The sequence below is a fragment of the Plectropomus leopardus genome, chromosome 17 (assembly GCF_026936395.1).
Source record: "Plectropomus leopardus strain MGB_pleo_1.0 chromosome 17, ASM2693639v1, whole genome shotgun sequence".
Lineage (NCBI taxonomy): Eukaryota > Metazoa > Chordata > Actinopteri > Perciformes > Serranidae > Plectropomus > Plectropomus leopardus.
The window spans coordinates 4,375,481-4,395,722 of NC_142192.1; the positions used below are offsets into that span (position 1 = coordinate 4,375,481).

General features: G+C 39.0%; 1 protein-coding gene across 1 annotated transcript in view; it reads right to left on the bottom strand.

The window, feature by feature from the left end:
* Positions 1-19,929, bottom strand: part of LOC148186584 (uncharacterized) — a 57,118-nt gene extending 37,189 nt beyond the window's left edge. Inside the window, exons 1-2 of the mRNA XM_088090751.1 lie at positions 19,760-19,929; positions 17,702-17,791 (exon numbers count right to left, since the gene is read on the bottom strand). Of these exons, the coding sequence (XP_087946877.1) occupies positions 17,702-17,791; positions 19,760-19,929 (260 nt within the window). The remainder of the gene's footprint in view (positions 1-17,701; positions 17,792-19,759) is intronic.
* Positions 19,930-20,242: the final 313 nt, after the last annotated feature.

Sequence of the window (20,242 nt, forward strand, 5' to 3'; positions counted from 1 at the left end):
AGCCAGGAGGAGGTAAAAAGTCTTCTTCTCTTATGCCACTTGATTTACAATATGCTTAGTTTATGATTTGATTTTTGCCCAATAAAGCCAAAATCAAACTGCATATCCCAGTTTTAACATGGTGTTTGACTTGATAAGGAACGTTACACTCTTGTTGCGTAAGTAAGAGCCAGTGTGGGGTTGAAATACATATTGTGTGATGTGACGCACATTCCTCTTTCATCTGACATCGTGCAGAGTCAAAAAAGAGGCAAACACTGTGTGAAGTGTAAAGGCTTTCTTTACGGGTGGCCTGCTTGAAAGTCTGTCTCCCTACTTACTCCTGTTCCCCTTATTTGCCCTAGCATGCTGCTTTAAGCTTATTCAACATCTTTAAGCTTGTTATACTGAACACATATATAGGTTGCTCCACGAGGGGTGCAGCTTCCTCTCTCTGTCACTGCTTTTCCATTCCTCATTGTGTCTGCATACACATCAATATGTGCTGTCCTCACAGTTTACTCCCAGACTACTTCTCATTGTCCTCTTCTTCATCATCTCTCAGTGGAAACAAGCCCCGCCTCCTTCAGATTTTTTTTCTTCCAGTGTTACTTCCCAATTGCATCGTGGGAGACCTCTCGTTAGCCGGTGGGGGGAGTTGTTCTGCTGTGTAAGCCCATTTTCTCCCCCCAGCTGATTTAATTTGCCTGCTTTATCCAGAGGAGGTAGGCTGAGGCCAAGGCACAACGTGCGGTCTGCCGATGCTCTGATTTCCCCAGACGTGCTGAGGCACAATGATGCTTTAAACATGTTGTTACCATTTCATAGATTTCCATTCCCAATCAGAAAGCAGAGGATGGTCCCACTTGTGGCACAAAAAAACCATTTCAGTACTTTGCTCTGTTTAAATCCATTGGAAATCATTTGTCCAGTGGGAGCGCACGAATAAAGACAAATTTATGTCAGTCTGCCAGAAAAACACCTCTGTAGCATCACACGTACACCACTTGATATTCAGATAAAGTAACTCCACCTGTTTTACCTTTGATGACATTGACATCTGGTGTTTTTATCTGCTGCTAATGTGTTGGCTTTTGCGTTATAACAAATGTAACAAGCAGTGTAGAGAGGAGGAGCCAAATGTAAATGTTGTGTTTACAACTGCAGCTAAAAATATCTGCATAGTATACCTTTACAGTGTTGCCTCTAATATCCAACGTTTTTGCAGGTCCGTGAATGCAGCACAGCAGGCGGTGTGCTTTCTATCTCCTTCCCAACTGAATGTCACTTCTGAGGTGGATAATTGATCTGTTGATAAGTTCACAGCTGATCAGATTGATGGATGAGAGGAGGTATTTGCAGATTTTTGTAAGAAAAAGAGAGTTTAAGGCCCAGCAGAATGAACGATTAAGTTTCACTTTTTTTTTAGAATCACCAACGTCACTTTATTCAATCAAAAAATATCAGCTGCAAACACTTACAGTTTAATCCACAGCTCAAGAATCTTTTTTTTTTAATTTTTAAATTTTATTTACACATACGTACACATATACATATATATACATACATACATATACACATATACACACACCACAAAAAAAAAACCTAACTAAATCAACAAAACCAATAACAACAACAACAATTAAATAATGTCATTGTCATCTTTCTTCTAAAATTGGCCTTAGTCTAGTCCATCTTTTTTCATATTCATTCAACTTCCCCTGTCTTGTAGCAATAATGCCTTCTAGCATAAAGTAATGTTTTAAAAGTGAAAGAAAACAGGGGAATGTCAAACGCTCTTTCCCCTTCAATTCAAAAATAAATCTTTTACCTAGTAATATAATAGTATTTAAGATGGTGGGACACCCATTTCTTAATTCACCAAGAATTATTGTTTGAGGGCACATGGTTAAAGAAATTGAGCTTGATGCAAGCCATCTTTTGATAGTTGTCCAAAAAGTCGCCACATGGGGACAGAACCAAAATAGATGTAATATATCTTCAATTTCAGATTTACAAAAACGACAGTTTCCATCCTCTTCCATACCCCAACCAAAAAGCATTTTTCTTGTGGGCAATATTTTGTATAGAATTTTTAGTTGAAAATATTGTGACTTGGAATCTGCAACTGCTTCATAAATTAGATTATATACCTGTCTCCATGGCAATGGAATATCAAACATCTCCTCCCAGTACAATTGAAATTTGTTTGGCTTGTCATTTAAATCACATGCCCTCAAAAAGAATTTATACATAAAAGCATTAATCTTTTTTCTTTTAAGCCAAAGACAATTTTTCATTGAAGGCTGACACACCAACAATTTCCTTCCAGCATTTCTCATTTTATTTCTCCATGCCAAAGGCACTGCAGCTATCAATTGAAAATATTCAAATTGTGAACAGAGTGCTCCATATATTTCACAAAATAATTCATATGAAAGATATTACCATTCACATCCGTTATATCATTTATAAAAATAATGCCTTTTTGAACAAATTGTTCCCAAAAGATAGGTAATCTGTTTAATAATATACTGGAATTAAACCATAAAATTTGCTGCAAAATGGCATCAATGGAGTCTGGTGGAAAATACTGGAAGTGCAACCAAGCTTGAACCATGTCTTCAAAAAAAGGTGATAAATTGATGAAGATCTTTTGTATATATTGAAAATGGGTTTTTGAGATCTGAACAAACGGAAAAAGTTTATATCTAAATATTGGATGAATGTCACAAATTAATCGTGAGGAATTCCACTCAGGATTCCAATATATTTTCTGTGACCATGAAGCTTTTAATGCCAGATTTAATGCTTTAAGATTAATTAACTTAACTCCTCCTTCATCCAAACCATTATACAGATATTTACGCTTAATTTTTTCTGGTTTGTTATTCCATATAAAATGAAATACAACTTGATTATATCTTTTGTAAAATATTTCATCAGGGGATGGAAGAGACATCAACAGGTAAGTAAACTGAGAGGTACACAACGAATTAACAAGGGTGACTTTACCAAATAGGGATAATGTTGTTGATTTCCATGGACATAAGATCTTCTCCATTTTTTGAAGTTTACGTTCAAAATTAGTTTTAACAAGTTCATTCATTTGTTCTGGAATATGAATACCAAGTACATCTATAGGTCCATCTGACCATTTAAGTGCTGAGTTGCATGGTAGTGTAAATGTAGAACCATGTAAAGAACCTATTTGCAAAATAATCCATTTATCATAATTTGGCTTCAAACCAGACAGGGTTGCAAAACTGTCCAAATCCTTAAGAAGGGCGTTCAAATATTTTTCTTTTGGTGACAAAAGGAAAACTGTATCATCCGCATATAATGAAATCTTTGATTAATGCCCATAGCTATCTAAACCCTTAATATGAGTGTTATTTCTAATTTTTATCGCTAATGTTTCTATTACCAGTAAAAACAAATATGGAGATAGGGGGCAACCTTGTCTGACTCCCCTAGATAATGAGAAACTTTGTGATAGATGGCCATTGTTTATAATTTTACTTAATGGGTTATTGTATAGCACCTTAATCCAACTTATCAAAGAGCTACCAAAATTAAAAAATTCTTAACATTTATAGAGGTACTCCCATCTCACTGTATCAAAAGCCTTTTCAAAATCAGCCACAAAGATTAAACCGGGTTTTTTTTTTATCTTTTTCATACAATTCAATAATTTCCAAGAGATGCCTGATACTATCTCCAATGAATCTACCCTTGATAAATCCATTCTGGTCTTTGTCCACAATATCATGAATGACATATTTAATTCTAGAGGCAATACATTTAGCTAGTATCCTATTATCACAACACAATAAAGTTAGAGGTCTCCAATTTTTTAATTTAATTGGGTCCTTGTATTGACCATTTGCCTCTTGTTTTAAAAGAAGAGAGATCAAACCCTCCTGTTGAGTTCCACTAACTTTACCAATCTGAAATGAATAACTGAAGCATGCTAGAATGGGATCTTTTATATAATCAAAAAATATCTTATAGAATTCAATTGGAATCCCATCTAGACCTGGTGATTTACCTGATTTAAAGGAGTTAATTGCTTCATAAAGCTCATTCTCAGAAATCATACCTTCACAGACCTTTTTCTGGGCCTCTGACAATTTTTTATAATGAGAGGTCGGGAAAAAGGACTGATAAAGGCATGGTGGTGGGCAGCTCTGTTCCTCTAAAGTATAGATATTTTGAAAAAAGGATTTTCCTTCTTCTAAAATTTCCACTGATGATGATATTATCGAACCATTCTCAGTCATTAACCTGGTCACGTTTTTCCTTGTTTGATTTCTTCGAATAAGGTTTAAAAAATAAGCTGTACATTTCTCACTTTTCTCCATCCATGTAGCTTTAGAATTATTTATAATGCGACTGGCTTTCTTATGGTAAAATCTCTCTAACTCCTTTTGTTTGTTGTCCAGGATCTCATATAAATCTGAGGGAGCTTGACTAACTTGATCAATCTTAACACTTATACTATTTATTTCTTGTAATAATTCATTTTCATAACTTTTATTCAGCTTGTGTTTCCACGAAGAATATTTAATGGAGTGTCCCCTAAACGAACATTTAAATGAGTCCCATACAATATGAGGATTGGCACTACCCGTATTGTACTTAAAAAACTCAGAAATTGTTTTTTTCAACAAAAATATCATCATCTAATAAAGACTGATTAAACTTCCAGAACCCTGGACCTCTGAGAACATCATCTGTTATCTCGTGGAGTGTTATAAGTGCATGGTCTGACCGCATATGTTCAGTTATGTCTGTCATAGATATCTTGGAACACAGTGAGAAGGATACAAGGAAATAATCAATCCGACTGGCCTGTTTTTTCCTACGCCACGTATATCTGATTTTTTAGGGTTTTTAAGTCGCCAGATGTCAATTAAATCAAAGGTAGACATAAGTGTTTGAATAGCTTTTAGCGCTTGTGGATGATAATTATCTGAGTGACATCCAGTCCTATCTATCCTGGAATTCATCACTGTATTAAAATCCCCTTTTCACTTTTAATGTGCCTGACGTCTCGGCCTCTACTGCGCTACAAATAACCCAACAGTGTTTTAATATGGCTCTTAATTAACAGTCCAGCTCCACTGAGACTATGGCGGGACAAATTAGACTATGGCGGCCCGAGATGAGCTAGCTAGTGGGATGCACACATGCATTAACATGCACTAGCATGCATGCATGGCCAGACCTGCTTACCACAACAAAGAACAGAGAACTTCAGATTAAATAATAGACTGAGGTAGCATGACTGCTTTCTCTGTTCAGGATGCCATTACTCCACTATCTTCACATCCAAACATTAGTTTGCTGCATAATTAATGCTCTGAATGTTACGTATAAAACCTTTAAGAATTACAGAAATGCCAGACTTGAGGTTTCAATTCAAACGTCCACAAACCAGTGGATAATGTCACAGAAAGTCCATTATTTATACAGTCTATGGTAAATCCATGCTGCCTTCAAAATAACATATAGAAATTAAAAAAAAAAACCCATTAAAACAGGAAGCCTTCCTTTGACTCTTGAAGTTGGCAGATTTAAAAACATTCCAGAGGAAAGCAGACTGTGAATTTTGTGATTTAGGAAAAGTCTAGAATGAATCTCATTTTCGTTTATATTGTCCCTTCTATGATGAGTTAAGAGCACCTGTGATGAATAAAATGTATGGTCAAAACCCTGAAATGTTTTGGAGAACAGATGATGAAATGGTTGATTACTTGTAATGTTTTAAAGTTGGCCACTTTTGTTGCTAAAGCCTGGAAGAGACGTCAGGATGGTTTGTTTTATTAGCATATTATTGTTAAGTGTCTACTTTGGTTTCTGGTCTCTTTGTTTTAATAATGATGTCTTGTAAGCCTTTTTAGGCTGGACATATTTTTATGCATGACACAATAATAAAATGAAATCAATCAGTCAATCATAATTTGCCATTTATACATTTTAGGATTAAAGTATAGCACTATAGTTACGTAATTGAAAAACACTAAATTGTCAAATACAACAAGCTGATCTTTAACACATTAGCTGAATAATGCTTAAGGTTGGCTGTTACTATTTTTCAACACCTTTCTATTAAAAAAAAAAACCTTAAAATATTAAAGATATTGTTATACTTGAACATTTCACTCTATGTGGCTTGCTTAGATTTTTATTTCACTAACAGTACTTTTTTCCCCCTTACTTTTACAGTATTGCTTGTCCTCGTAAGGGTCATGGGGGGGGCTGGAGCCTATCCCTGCTGTCATTGGGTGAAAGGCAGGGTACACCCTGGACAGGTCACCAGACAATCGCAGTGCTGGAGAGACAATTAAAAGTTCTAATTTCTAAAGAGATTGCAAGCATGCAATAAAGTATGGTAGTAGTATTATTCTGTAGAAGTGTTCAGTGTTGAACTGCAGCAAGCTTTTGAGACAAATCCTCATCCTCCCCACACATCCCCTGCCCTGTCACTCTTTATTACCTCTGCTGTCAGCCAGTGGTTTAAACAAGTGCAGCACTGGAATAACCTTGAGGTCAGTGAAGGTGGGAGCAGGGAGGTCTTCCACTTAAAATGACCTTGTGGTTGCACGTCTGGTCACTTGTTGCAGTGTCACTGTCATCGCTTCCCATAATGGGTAGAAGTTATGAGTAAAAGAGGAGACATTATAAAGCTGTAATGTCTAAAGATGAAGTTTATTTGTTCTGTTAGAATGAACATGGAATGTACGACGAAGTCAATGTTTTATATGCCAAGGGGGTGTGCATTAATTTAAAATGAGGCATTAAGTTTCTTTTGAAAATTCTAGATAAATGCTATGATTCTATCTCATCTTTATGAAGTTCTTCCACTTATGGCAGTATCAGCATCACTGTCCATGACAACGACTTCCAGGTATCAGCAGTAACAGCTTTAGGAGCGCAGTGCAAAGTGGAGGCAATAAGCTAGCCAGTGCAATAATGCACAAACATGCAAACAAAGTACAGAGAAGCTCCGATCACAACACACACAGAGGAAGCATGACTCATGGATGTATGATGAGAACTAAAGAGACTATGAAGGTTCTATTCAAAAAACAAAGAACAGAAAAACTTGGATTACACCACACACAGAGGGAGTGTCCCTAATGGATGTAATAAGACACCTGGACACAACACTGAAGCTGAGATCCCAGTCATTCCTATGAAAGTTGCTCAGTGGTGCATGAAGCCAAAAAAGCTCTGTTTCTGCCGTATTAAAATACCCGCATGATTGGTGTTGCTTCTGCAACCCATGAAGACAACCCATGAAGCAAAACGCACTTGAGACTTACTGCTGCCAAGCCCTACCCAACTTTCGGTTTTGCTCTCGGCTAACTTGAATGGGAATGGAATGATTTATTCTTGTGGCTCTTTTAGACTTTCCAAATGTTATCTGGCCAAATGAATGAAGTCTTTTTGTGGGGGCTGTCACACTCAAATCCACTTATTTACAGACATCTCTTTTGCAATGTAAGTGAATGGGAAAAAGTATCTTTGGGCCCAATGGCATCAAGGGACTCTGGAAGTTGCAATACCACTTTTTGGCCACTATAAAAATTGCCTTTAAAGCCCTGCACACGTCCTGGGGACTTGGCACGACTTCTTTCTCTGCTCGCAATGCCATTACTTCACTTTATCTTTAAATAGCAAATGACATTAGTGGTGCCCTGCAATATTAATGCTCTGAATGTCGCATATTGAGCCTTCAAGTAGCTAAAATGTTGCATTAAGGTTCCTTTGATAATCCAGATAAATGTTAACAGTCTACCTCATCCCCCTTGTTACTTTTTCTATTTCAAACATGATGGAATCAAATAAAAAAACTTTAAATGCTGTGAGTTCATTTTTTAGTCAAGAATCTGGTATATACTACGCATATTTCATATCCAATGTGTGATTTTGGCCTGTACAACAAACAGGTGGCGGCCAAAGCAAATGCCATCATCCCTGAGTTTGCTCTTCCTCACATTCTGTGTTTTTCGTGCTCCCATCTGCTCCTCAGTCTAACAACAGCAGAGAAAAACAGGTCAAATGAGTTCTTTACCTCTGTTGCTTTGGGCCTCCACACTGTTGTGTAAATGGAGAAGGAAAGCTGTGATCAGTTGTCAGTCATGATGTCAACAACTGCCGTTTGCGATAATTGTATGGTGATGATTTGAATTATGCCTCCTTCGTGAAACGAAACATTTACACGTAGCATTGGCAGCCAAGTATCTGTTGTTTCCTGTGCCTGTGAGTAATGATGCTTTTAATACTAGCTGTGAAACTAATTGCTCATCGGGGCAACTAAAGATAAAAACTGAACTTGAAGGTGGATGACAGCAAGGTGGTGTTTTTATTGCATCAGTTTTTCCCAACAAAAAACAACCACTACCTTTTCCTAAAGGCCCTGAAAATCTATTTTCTCAATCATTTTCTTACTAGAAGTCATAAATCCTACTTTTCATCAGTTTCGCCATGTGAAATTTCTTCATTAGTTCTTGTTCTTGAGTTTCTCACTGGTTTACATTGGGAACTTCCATGTACCAATCAGAGTTAAAGGAATACTTCACCCTCAAAATGACTATTTGTATATTAAATACTCACTGCACATCGCCTTTGAATTTGTGAATTAAACAGTGTTTTTCTCGCATGGCTCCATAGGGATCAGAGAATCCAAAAAAAGGACAAAAACATTAAAGCACAAACTAAGTTATCATGAGCCACATTTAACAACAGCGAAACTATAGCAAACATACATTTAAAAACTCTCACACAACTTGTGCAGTATCGTCCTAGTCTTGCTTATCCTGTCGTATGATCAGTATTTCCTGAACTAATGCATTTTTTGCTCAAATGATTTGAAACATGTCAGTGCAAACAATCTCATGCACTGATGAGTAGTGTGCATGGAAGGCTCAGGGCACGCTACTCGTAGGTTAGGGTTAGGGATTTCCTATAGTTAACATTTATCTAAAATGCTTGCAAGGGCATGTTTGGGAAGCACTGTGTTAGGATGGGATAAAAGAGATCTAGATTTTACTGCATGAGTTGTGTGAGGATTTGTAAACAGATTTAGTTTATATAGTTTTCATTTTATACAGATTTGCTCTAAATCTTGACCCTGAGTAATTTATGACCCTGACTTCATTTAACGTGGAGGCATGTGGGATTACAAAAGAAAAAATTATCTTTACAAATTCAAGGTGACACATGGTGAGTAACTGATGTACAAATGGTAATTTTGTGGCTAAAGTATCCTTTTCAGTAACATTTGAATCAGATTCTGATCAGATTCTTGTCTGACTGAGTTACGGGTTTGATAACTTACGTTACCACTCCTGTCAGTCCTCTCTGATTGAACCGCACTTCTCAATGAAGCTCAGCTGAGTGTGTGACTATTAAACTCAATAAACCAGAACAATGCTTTTTCCAACTCAAACAGTACTCCTTTAAAGGCCCAGACACACCAAAATGACGTCAAAGACCTAGTGGTGATAAACCCCCTGCTGGATTGCGTCAAGCCGCCTGTGCCTCAGCCAAAAAGTTGACTACAGCTGACGGCAAACTAGCACGTACATTCAGCAATTACGTGCAAGGATATAACTCTTCATTCAAGTAGATGGCAGTCATCTGAAATCATCTTGAAAAAGAGAAACAACAAGACTGTAGGGACGCTAGTTGGCCAGTTAGCACATTAACAACACAATCTAATGTTGAAAGAACAAAGCATATTTACCATTCATCAGTGAAGAAAAACACAGAGCACCAGGAAGCATTTCTGCTACATGCTAATGGAAAAACAGTCTTCAGATAAGTTTGTTTTGATCTCACTCCCTCTTGACTTAAGCTGTTTGTTTACATTCCTTACTTCTGTTTCTCCTCTGGTGCGCTGGGCTGAGCCAATCACAGTGATTTTATTTACGGACGGGCTCCACCGTCTCTGATGCCAATTCAAAATGCTGAATTAGCCAAAAACAAGGCAGACATGTGCCAACGGTGACCCACCAACACTCACCGACAGCCCGACAGTGACTGTCGGCCAGCTGTTGGCCAGGTGTTTTTTAGGGCCTTAACATTGTCAGACTCATAATGGGCAGTCACAAAAAAAAAACAAAAAAAAAAACAAAGAAGATTGATGCAGCAGAGCCTGAGATATTGTCATTTAATTGGATGCATTCTTCTTCCTTGTCAAGACCTGACACCTACAGTATCCAGATAGCATCGCAACAGACAACAGTTCTGTTGGAGACTCAGGTATCTTATGCTAGCTGCAGCAAATGTAGGATGGATGAGGAACAGGCTGGAGAGGTAAGGTAAGCTCTTGGGCTGTACCTGACTCAGAATTATGCCAGTTGAATCAGATTTGGCTGTTCAGTTTGAAAATATTACAATTCATTTTTTCCATATAAATTTTTAAAGTTTGACGTCCAGTGTGACAGTGGCATTCAGGTCATATAGTAGACAAGCTAACGGTGCTAGCAACAGATCGCATTTGTGCAACAACATTTTTTGCAGACACTATCAACAAACACCAGAGACTATCGTTTTAACTTATTTGTGAGCTATTAATTCACCACTTCTTCTTCTTCACCTTACAGTGACTTTAATTTAATTTCTTCTTTAACCACCTTTAAGAAAAATGACAATAAATCTGCCTTGTACCTTGTGTCTCTCTCGCTCCGTTTCACTGCCTGCATGTCTGCAACCACTTGTACCAAAGAGTGGTGTGAAAGTCAAGAGCACTCACTCCGCAGTAAAAGACCAAAATGCCCCCACAAGCACTACACAGCACACTGACTAGCAAAAATAGCCTCAAAAAACTCCACTGAAAGCAATCTTAGTTGACTGAGGATGATTCGAATCTCTGACTTTCAAAGGGCAGCATTAGTAAGCTCTCTCCACACCCCCAGATTGTTTTCATTTTCAGACTTCAGCCCCAACCAATGCTGCCTCAGGTGACATCACTTAAGTCTTTCGTCATGGTAAATGTGGAGCACTAAAGAGATCTGGAGCTGTAATGAGTTATGGAGATGTTGGTGCTGGATTTCCATCTCATTAATTTGTATATTTACAAATCCCATTCATATATAAATGAAACCCAGCAGAGCTCTGGGTTTCTAAAAATGTAAACCGTTTACTTATGCCTTAGACATCATTAGGGCCCTAAATGCTGTTGAGTTCTCCAATACGTTCAGGGAAGGAGGCAACAGCCAGAAACAGGGAGTTTAAAAAACGGGCTGTCTTTGGCTCCGTCGTGAAACATCATCCAAATCGCTGTGAGAAGGTAAACAGGAGACACGGCAGACAGAGTGATGTGCTTCTTAATGTCTACCAGGTGCCATGTTCTCATTATCACACCCATAACAGCTGGGAGATGCTAGAAAACAGCCTCATCATCAGGATTACTCTATAGATTGTGATTTTGTAAATAATGTGTGTATGTGCGAGCGCACGCAGTGACTATATGTGTATCTGGCATTGAAGCAAGTTCAATGATCCTTTATTTTTTTCATAGTTATTCACATATTACACACACACACACACACACACACACACACACTTTAACCAGATAATCAATGATATTTCCCCCAGCTTCCTCAGTTTCAGCCCTTCTGCTCCATTCTCTCCCTTTTGACTTTTACCTCCATTTCCCATCGTTGCTCTTCCATCCCAGACGCACAGAAATGTGTGAAGTGTGTCGAATGTAGATGGAGTGAGGAAGCCGTGTGTTGCCCTGTCACTCTGTGTGGCCTTGTCACACTCTCACTGTGTGGAGTGGCTCCGACATGTCCTCTGGCCCTGCCCATCAATTATAGATGGATCCAGGTGCCACAGAACACATACTCCAAACACAACACAAAAATACACACACACACACACACACACACACACACACACACACACACACACACACACACACACACACACACACACACACACACACAAACACACGGGTAGGGCTGGGTCTGGTGACCAGCGGGGCACAAAGATATGCTTAAATAAACAAACCAACCAAGCCTAACCACAACTCCTACCACAGTTAGCAATCAACCCTCAGTGGTCACAATATAAATGTGACAGTCAGCAGTGTTGAAACGGTATAAGGACAGTTATTGGTGTGATTAAATTCCAAGAAGACAAGGATAGAGCCCCTAACATTACCTAAATTTAGCATCCAGGATTAGCTTTCACTCTGTGGGGAAATAATTAGCCTCTCCAGTAAGACAATCATTGTAGTATCCCGTGAGTTTCACCAGTCAATGAGCCCAAAATTTGCAAGAAATTAGTAACATCTACAAGAAAAGTTCCTGAAAATAAGCAAACAAACAAAAAGAAGAAAGAAAGAAAGTAAGACAAAAATAGGGAAATGACCTGAGAGAAGTGCTACATATTACATGACAGTTTTAAATTTCTATTTAGAAAAATGTCAATAAAAAAATCTGAAAATTTTCCCTATTTTTATTTTTTGGGAATTTTCTAATAATTCTCTTTGTTGCTTCCTTTTTTTAGGCCATTTTTCTTGTCACCGTGCTATCTGCAAGACATTTTTTTGGCCATGTTGCTCCTTATCTTTTCTTAATGTTTTTGAAAGAAATCAGACCAATTTGCCTAAAGGTCTAAATGAATATAAAAGTGTCTGAACACAGCACAGGAAAACTGCTTCGGGTTTCAGAGGGTTAAAGTCAACAACTTTTTTAATAGGTTTTTGGTTAGATGCCTGAAATAAGGTCTGTGGTTAATACAAGCTGAAGAGGTTTTCACTTTTTGTTCTACAACATCAAATACATAAATAAATATGCCACTGTGAGCTTCGAAGTTTTTAGGTGCCTTGAAAAAGGCGCTTGCTAACAACTGGCTGTATGAGACTACAAAAAGTCATCAGAAGACGGCTTTACAGCCTTACTGTGGTGGTGATCTTAACTCATACTAGCGTAGTGAAGTTTAACAGCCTAATGTTAGCTTTTTACTTCTGAAAAAAAAAAACTTAAAAAGAGGGGGGATTATTAGAATTTTTTTAAAAATGATTTTCTAAATAGGGAAAAATGTCTAGAAAACTATATTTGTAATCATAAAATCTTTATATTTAAAACCATGTTCCAGAAAAAAAATAAAAGATATAAAAGATATACATATATTTTTAAATCTCCAACATTTTTTTCTTCTTTTTTGTGCTTATTTCAGGTAATTTTCTTGTAAGTTTTTTCACTGTTTTTTTTTTTGTGTTTTTTAGGGTAAAGTCTTGTTAATTTGCCTGTCACCCCACGTTTTTAAAAGAAATTAAACCAATTCGCTCAGGTTTCAAAGGGTTAACCACATTGCCACTATAGGGCTTGTCAGCCTGTTGGTGTGTATTATGTTTAAATATAGTCGTGGTTTCATCTTTTTGAACATTTGACTTGACGAAGATCCAGGTAGAATCGAAATGTTGTTTGAAATAAACTTGTGTGGCATGAAGTGTGCAGGCATTACCTTTTCCTCAAGGATAAAAAAGTAGACACATCCATCCCAAACTCTAAATGCAGACTATTCCTCTTTCTACAGCCCCATGCATGCCTCTTAAGCATATGGAAAAATCCCAAGCTCGAAAGTCATGCTTACAGTATCTACACTATGATGAGATAGCTCCTGTTTACAGTAGATGTTTAAGGAACGATCCACTATGGCAGCTTGAAAACACCATGCAACTGTCGCTTTTGTCTTCATCACAACAGCGCGGTTTCTCCTCAAGTAATTTTTGCTCACTGGCTGCACACTTCCCCAGTTTGACCTGTCTGAAAAGGAGAATGAAAAGCTGCAATGATGTATGCAGGGACGCTTGGCAATCGTCAAAGCATCAATCAAATGTTTTAACGCCGTGTGTTCTATTCATAGAGAGTCATTAATCACAGAGGAGGGTGTCTCGCTGCTGCCTCAAAAGAGCCTGTAGCGACGATGGAGGCGGAAAACTTTTCTCTCTCTCAAACTTGAAACTGAGCTCCTTATCTGCGGAGTATGGATCAGAACAGAATGTAGGCGTCGACCTTCAACACAGCAGAGCATCTCCAAATATGTGTGCGTGTTTCTCGGAATAAGTTGATGAATATAATATGTTCACTTCTTACTAAACTGCTCTCTGCCTTTCACAGTGGTGTTTTGTGGAGATGGGAGCACACAGACACGCACACACACTGCAGCTGTGCATGTTTTTCCAGCTGACATTATATCGATCAGCCTCTTGTTACATTATGAGCATTCCTCACAGTGTTATTCACACCATTAGACAGACAGAAAATAGCACCATTGTGAATTCTGCATCACTCTGGTGCCTGTGGGTCTTTAATGCCCGTCCAGATGGGTTTACTGAAATTAACATTTTCAAAGTCGCACAGCAGTTTTACTCATATTAATTCATAGCAATTACTAAGAAGAATAAGCAGCAACAGGAAATTCAGACAAGCATTCTCACTGAAAAGTTAAGACGGCCAACATTAAAGGAGCAGTGCATTATTTAGTGGTATCTAGCATGGAGGTTGCCAATAGCAATCTTCTGCCCGTTTCCAGGTAGCTGGCTTTGCATGGGTATGTATAAAATATCTATTTGATTAAAAACCTGCTGAACTGTGTATTACATGGCCTGCCTGCGTTTAGTGCATGTGAACATACTGTTAACCCATAAATGCATCTTTTAACATTTTATTAAGGTCCACGTTATGACTCTTGAATTTTATCTTGCTTTGTGTCTAATGCTGTTTCTTGTTGTTATTGCTGCTCTGCATGTCTGCATGTTATGCTTAGTTGTGTATCGTAGCTCCATGCTGTGTGCATGGCTTTTTGTGCTGAAATGCTACATGTTGTTGCTGTGCTACTGTTTTTGCACTGTTGTTCTGCTGCTTCTTGTTGCTTTGCATGGCCTGTGTTCTGTCTTGAGGGTTCCTGTGTGTTGTAGCTATTGCTGTCTTCATGGTGTCGTGCTGCTGTTGCTACGTAAATTGTATAATTTCACAGGTTTCAAAACATCTTGCCAAAGACTGCAGTTGAAAATGAGCCTGAAGGCTAACACTAAAACATTTGCAGAAATGTTGATTAATTTGTGTTGCCCTTATAAATAAAATAAATGAAATGAAACTTTAGACTGTATGAAAGAATGGACATAGCCACTATGACATCACTCACTGGTTTGTGGACTCAAGGTTGTGACCATATTTGGATGAGAGCGTAGAGATTAGGCGTTGGCAGTATCAAGGTATTATTGTATACCAGGGTATTTAGGTAGGGTAAGTTTTCCGACTTTACAATAGTTTAGAGTTTTACGGGTTTTATATTATTTTACATGTGCCTGTAAGCTATGAGCTATACCATTAGGCTGTTCACCTCTCTTTTCACCTATGATATAGTTGTTTCTGTTGGCAGGCAGGTGTCCCTTACATGACATGCATATTGGTGGTGTTTACCATGAAGCAAGATTAGTGGTTTAGGAGGGTATATTGAGTCTAAAGCCAGAGTTTTCTGTATCACAAAGATGGCTGGCTCTCTTTTAACTGGGCTAGATTGCCACTTAAACTTATGCTGAACGGCCACCCTGGTCAAGATCCATTCATTTGTCAAAAAGCACATTTTACTAATTTCACAAACTCTCACTCCACTGGAAATAACTTCAGTAGCCAACATTAACTCTACAAGCGATACAGAGTCTCAGGTGAGGGAAATATTACATTACAAGAGCACACTTAGTGGTGCCACCACATGAAGTCATGCATTTGGTATTTTTAACTTGGTACAGAAACTTACAGTATATCAGTGATGCAGAAAATCTGCTTTGTGGTACGCAAATTTGCATTTCCTAGAATAGCGAAGGAATGGCCTGAAACATGGCTCAGGTCAAAATTTTACATGAAATCAGTACAAAACATGTATATTAACCATACTGACATTATCTACCGATATTTAATTCTCATAGGTGAATCCAACATAACTGACTGAAAGGGGCTTTATGTTATAATCAAAGCTACAAGTTGTTCTGACACGGTTCTCAACATGGAGGTATTTCAGCGAGCACCTAGCATCTAAAGGTGCTAACTCCATCAAACAGGGCTAATGGCTAAACAATGGCAGGAGTGCTGAAAGAGCTAACAGTGTTAACCAGGGTGGACCTGGAGGGTGGATACTTTACTTCTGTGCTGCCTTCAATGCAGATATCATCAGTAATTACTATATGAGCAGAATGCAAAGTGAAAGCTGAGCTTAGAGCTTTAATCGGAACTCATGAACCCGAGCAGTTTTTGTCAAACCCGAGCCCAACCAACGGCAGCAGGTGTGAGCCCGAGCCTTATTAAAAACCCAGATTTGTACTCTAAAAATTGACCTGTAGTATATAACATTTTATATATATAAATTAAAACATGTATTACAAGCTAAGGGCTCGCACCACTTCTCTCTTCTCCTCTTCCGTCTGTTATTCTGTCATCTTGTGCATGACAGGTTCAGCTAAGCAGGCAGCGCCCCTCTGTGTGTCTAGTTCGCACAGCGATGGCGATGCAGCGTGTACATGTTGATCACCACTCTTCGCTGCATGTTATTTACTTCTGTTCTACTGCTGAGAAACAGAAGCTGCCAAACAATTCACCTTGCAGCCCTCCTTTTGTTTCTCTCATTTTCTTTCCCTGTGCTGCGTACTCTCTCTCTCTCTCTCTCTCTCTCTCCCCTTTCTCTCTGTTTCCCTCTGGATTCAGTCAATTAAAACTCCTGCCAAAGTGCCATTTAAGACAGTTCACAACAGTTCAATAAAAAAAATGGATAAATAAATGTTGATTTGGCGAGAACCCAACCTGATTCAAGCTCGAAGTAATCGTGAGAAATTATAGCATGACCCAGCCTGAACCAAGAAGTTTGGGTCAAGCCCAATCGGGTTAGGACAGAGAATAAAAGCTCTAGATGAGCTACATACATAGATCATACATAGATACATAGATTCACTAACATGTAGCCGTACCAGCTTACCACAACAAACCACAGAGACACTCAGATTACAACATTCACAGAGGGAGCGTGACTTCAATCTATGCTCAGGACATCATAAATCCACTGTATCTGTACATATCAAACTGTGGTTTGTTGCTATATTAATGCACTGAATGTCACATACAGAACCTTTAAAACAGTGGCTCTTAATACCAAACTTCAAGATGACACATCTGTGTACTCTCCTATTGTTTGATTGTGACGCGCTGGTTTATAACACACAGAAATAAGGAACCTGTGACAAGTGGTCCTGAGTACACTTGTCTTTGCTTGAAAAGGTCACGAGCCAATAATGCTGAGAGCCACTTAGTCAAAATGACTACAATCTGCAATTCATTATGGCAATTACCACAACCTTGTTTCAACCTGTAGGAGGAATTAAGTCCACTTGATAAAAATCATTTTTAAGCAACAACAGAAGGAAGTTTAATATGGGCTGTAAAAATGTGGCTAATCAGTTGCTGATTCACAGTAACAGAGGATTGTATTGGGCTGAATTGAAGATCAGTGTGTTCAGATGGTTGGAACACTGCATTAGGATGCATTTCTATGATTAGCTACAGTATATGCTTTCAGCTGGTAGTGGCACACACACACACACACATGCGACAAAGTGTTTACACCTTGTAAATCGGATATTCATTGAACTGATCAGTCTCATTACTGCGTCATTAAAATAATTGAATTAATGATTAACACTCACAGTTGTAACCCTTTCAGGTGTTGATGAGGCGGATGGTACACTGCATCAATCTCTGGATGCTCGTTTCCCTCGAGGATGATCTTTTCCTTCCTGCACAAACAAGATATCTCACTTATGACACATTCATGACTAGAAATTACCACTACGCTTTGTGCGGCAGATAGTTGCACTTACAGTTTGCATCCATGTCTGTGAAGACATGGATGCTTCACAAACATCTTCAACAGCACAGAAGATCTATGCAATTAATGGAGTTTCAAGGTGAACACCCAAGATTAGTGTCACCAATTCAGTATCCAACCAAATGCCTCCTCTAATGTGACTGAGATATGATGCCGAGTAATGGACAGAAAAGTGAAGTTGACCTTTGACCTCTTGGATATAAATGTCAGCATTTTGTCATTATAACCTATCAGACATTGTGTTTATTTTAGCATATGAACTCTTGAGTTATGGCCAAAAAACACGTTTTATGAGGTCACTGTGACCTTAACCTTTGGCCACCAAATTCTAATCAGTTCATTCTTGAGTCCAAGTGGATGTTCGCGCCAAATTTAAGGAAACTCTCTCAAGGCCTTCTTCAGATATTGCATTTACAAGAAGGAGATGGAGGCAAAGTCACAGTTACAGTGCCTCCAAATTCTAATCAGTTCATTGATAAGACAAGGTGGATGTTTGTGTCAACGTTGGGGAATTTCCCTCAAGTTGTTGTTGAGATACTGCATTCACAAGAATGAGATGGATACAAGGTCACACTGATCTTGACCTTTGACCCATGACCACCAAAATCTTAATAGTTTATCCTTGAGTCTAAGCGGACGAATTTGAAGAAATCCCTGAAGGCCTTCTTCAGACATTGTGTTCACAAGAATAAATCAGATGCAAGGTCACAGTGACCTTGACCTTAGACCACCAAATTCTAATCAGTTCATTATTAAGACTAAGTGAACATTCATGCCAAATTTGAAGACACTCAAAATGCTTGTGAAAAATTGCGATCACGAGAACAATACAGATGCAAGGTCACAGTGACACTGACCTTTGACCACCAGAACGTAATCGGTTCATCCTTGACTCCGAGTGAACGTTTGTGCCACATTTGACGAATATCCCACAATGTTCTTGAGATATCCCATTCACAAAGTTTGGACAGACAGACAACCCTAAAACATAATGCCTCCAGCCACAGTTATCGTCAGTACAGAGGCATAAAAACGCAGGTTTGGCAGAAGAGAGTACTGACACCAGTCCTCCATAGAAAATAATGAAGACAAACATGTTTAAAAAGGCCTCATCTGAACAGCAACAGCTATGTCTCCACTCCACCCAACTGACGCACTCATATTTACTCCAATGCAAATTAGGTGGCTGGAAGCAAATAAACAGGCTGTCTTCACATAAAACCGTGTCATAAAAAAACACATTGATGAGAAATCAGCATGCATCTTCCAGGAATTGACTAATTTTGGAAAAGACGCCATAGCGAAGCATTTGCTGAAATAACGCATATCTAATGGTGTCTGAAGAAAAAAATAATGATACTTAATGAGTCACAATGAAAACCCTGTGTCTTCAGCGTGGGAGTGACAGCAATATTACATATCTTAGGATGTCATGCTCTGATATTTCAGGACACCCAACTGACATCAAACACCGTCATTGTGACATTCACACTCACTACATCCTGATTTATGCAAACCAAACGGAATGAAACTGGGCTCAGATTGCTGTCATGATAAACTGTGATGTTGCTATTAATTGAGTCTGTACAGCAGGGGTGTTTATTCCCCCTGTGCTATGGCTGTCATTCACTCCTCTGGGCTGCGTGCTGTCTATGATACTGCAGCAGTGGCTGAGGGTTGGATGCTAATTGTTGTGGACACGGGGAAACGGACGACGGAGCACTGAGTGGCTCAAAGATCCTATAGACTTAAGTGGCTGTGGTGGATCAGTAAAGTGCTTGTGGAAGCACAGGGGAACCTAACCCATCTCCTGTTTCCTTCTCAACAAATGCAGCCTAGTCTCCCAACGCCCTCCTCTCCTTCATTACATATTCACCCCCTCCTTTCTCTCTCTAATTTCCTCTCTCCATAAATCTTCTCCTTGCCACACTCTCTCTCCCCGCTCCTCTCTTCTCCTCTCCTCCATTTTGAAGCTGAGGCATGCTCGGTGCTCATCATTTCTGTCGAGCCCTGATTCACTTTCCTGTAGCCCCTCTCTCCATCCATCTTGCCGGCTTTTTTTGGCTGGCGACCGCGTCTCACGAATGCAGCTCTCTCCTCCACCTTCTCCGCTCTTATCTCCTCATCCTCCCATCAGTCTCCATCAGCGCTGACTGCTGCCACTTCAGACCTGTCTGTCCATGCATCTCTTTCTCATTCTCCCCCTCTCTTTCCAGCACACAGTTCCCCCTGTCTCTCTCAATCCATCTCTCTCCTGGTGAACAGACACTGACACCAGCAGGGGTTAGAGCAGTGCTGTTGAGCGGGGCTTTACACCATTAAGGCATTTTGCTTGCCAGCTATTAGTAAAAGAGGCAGC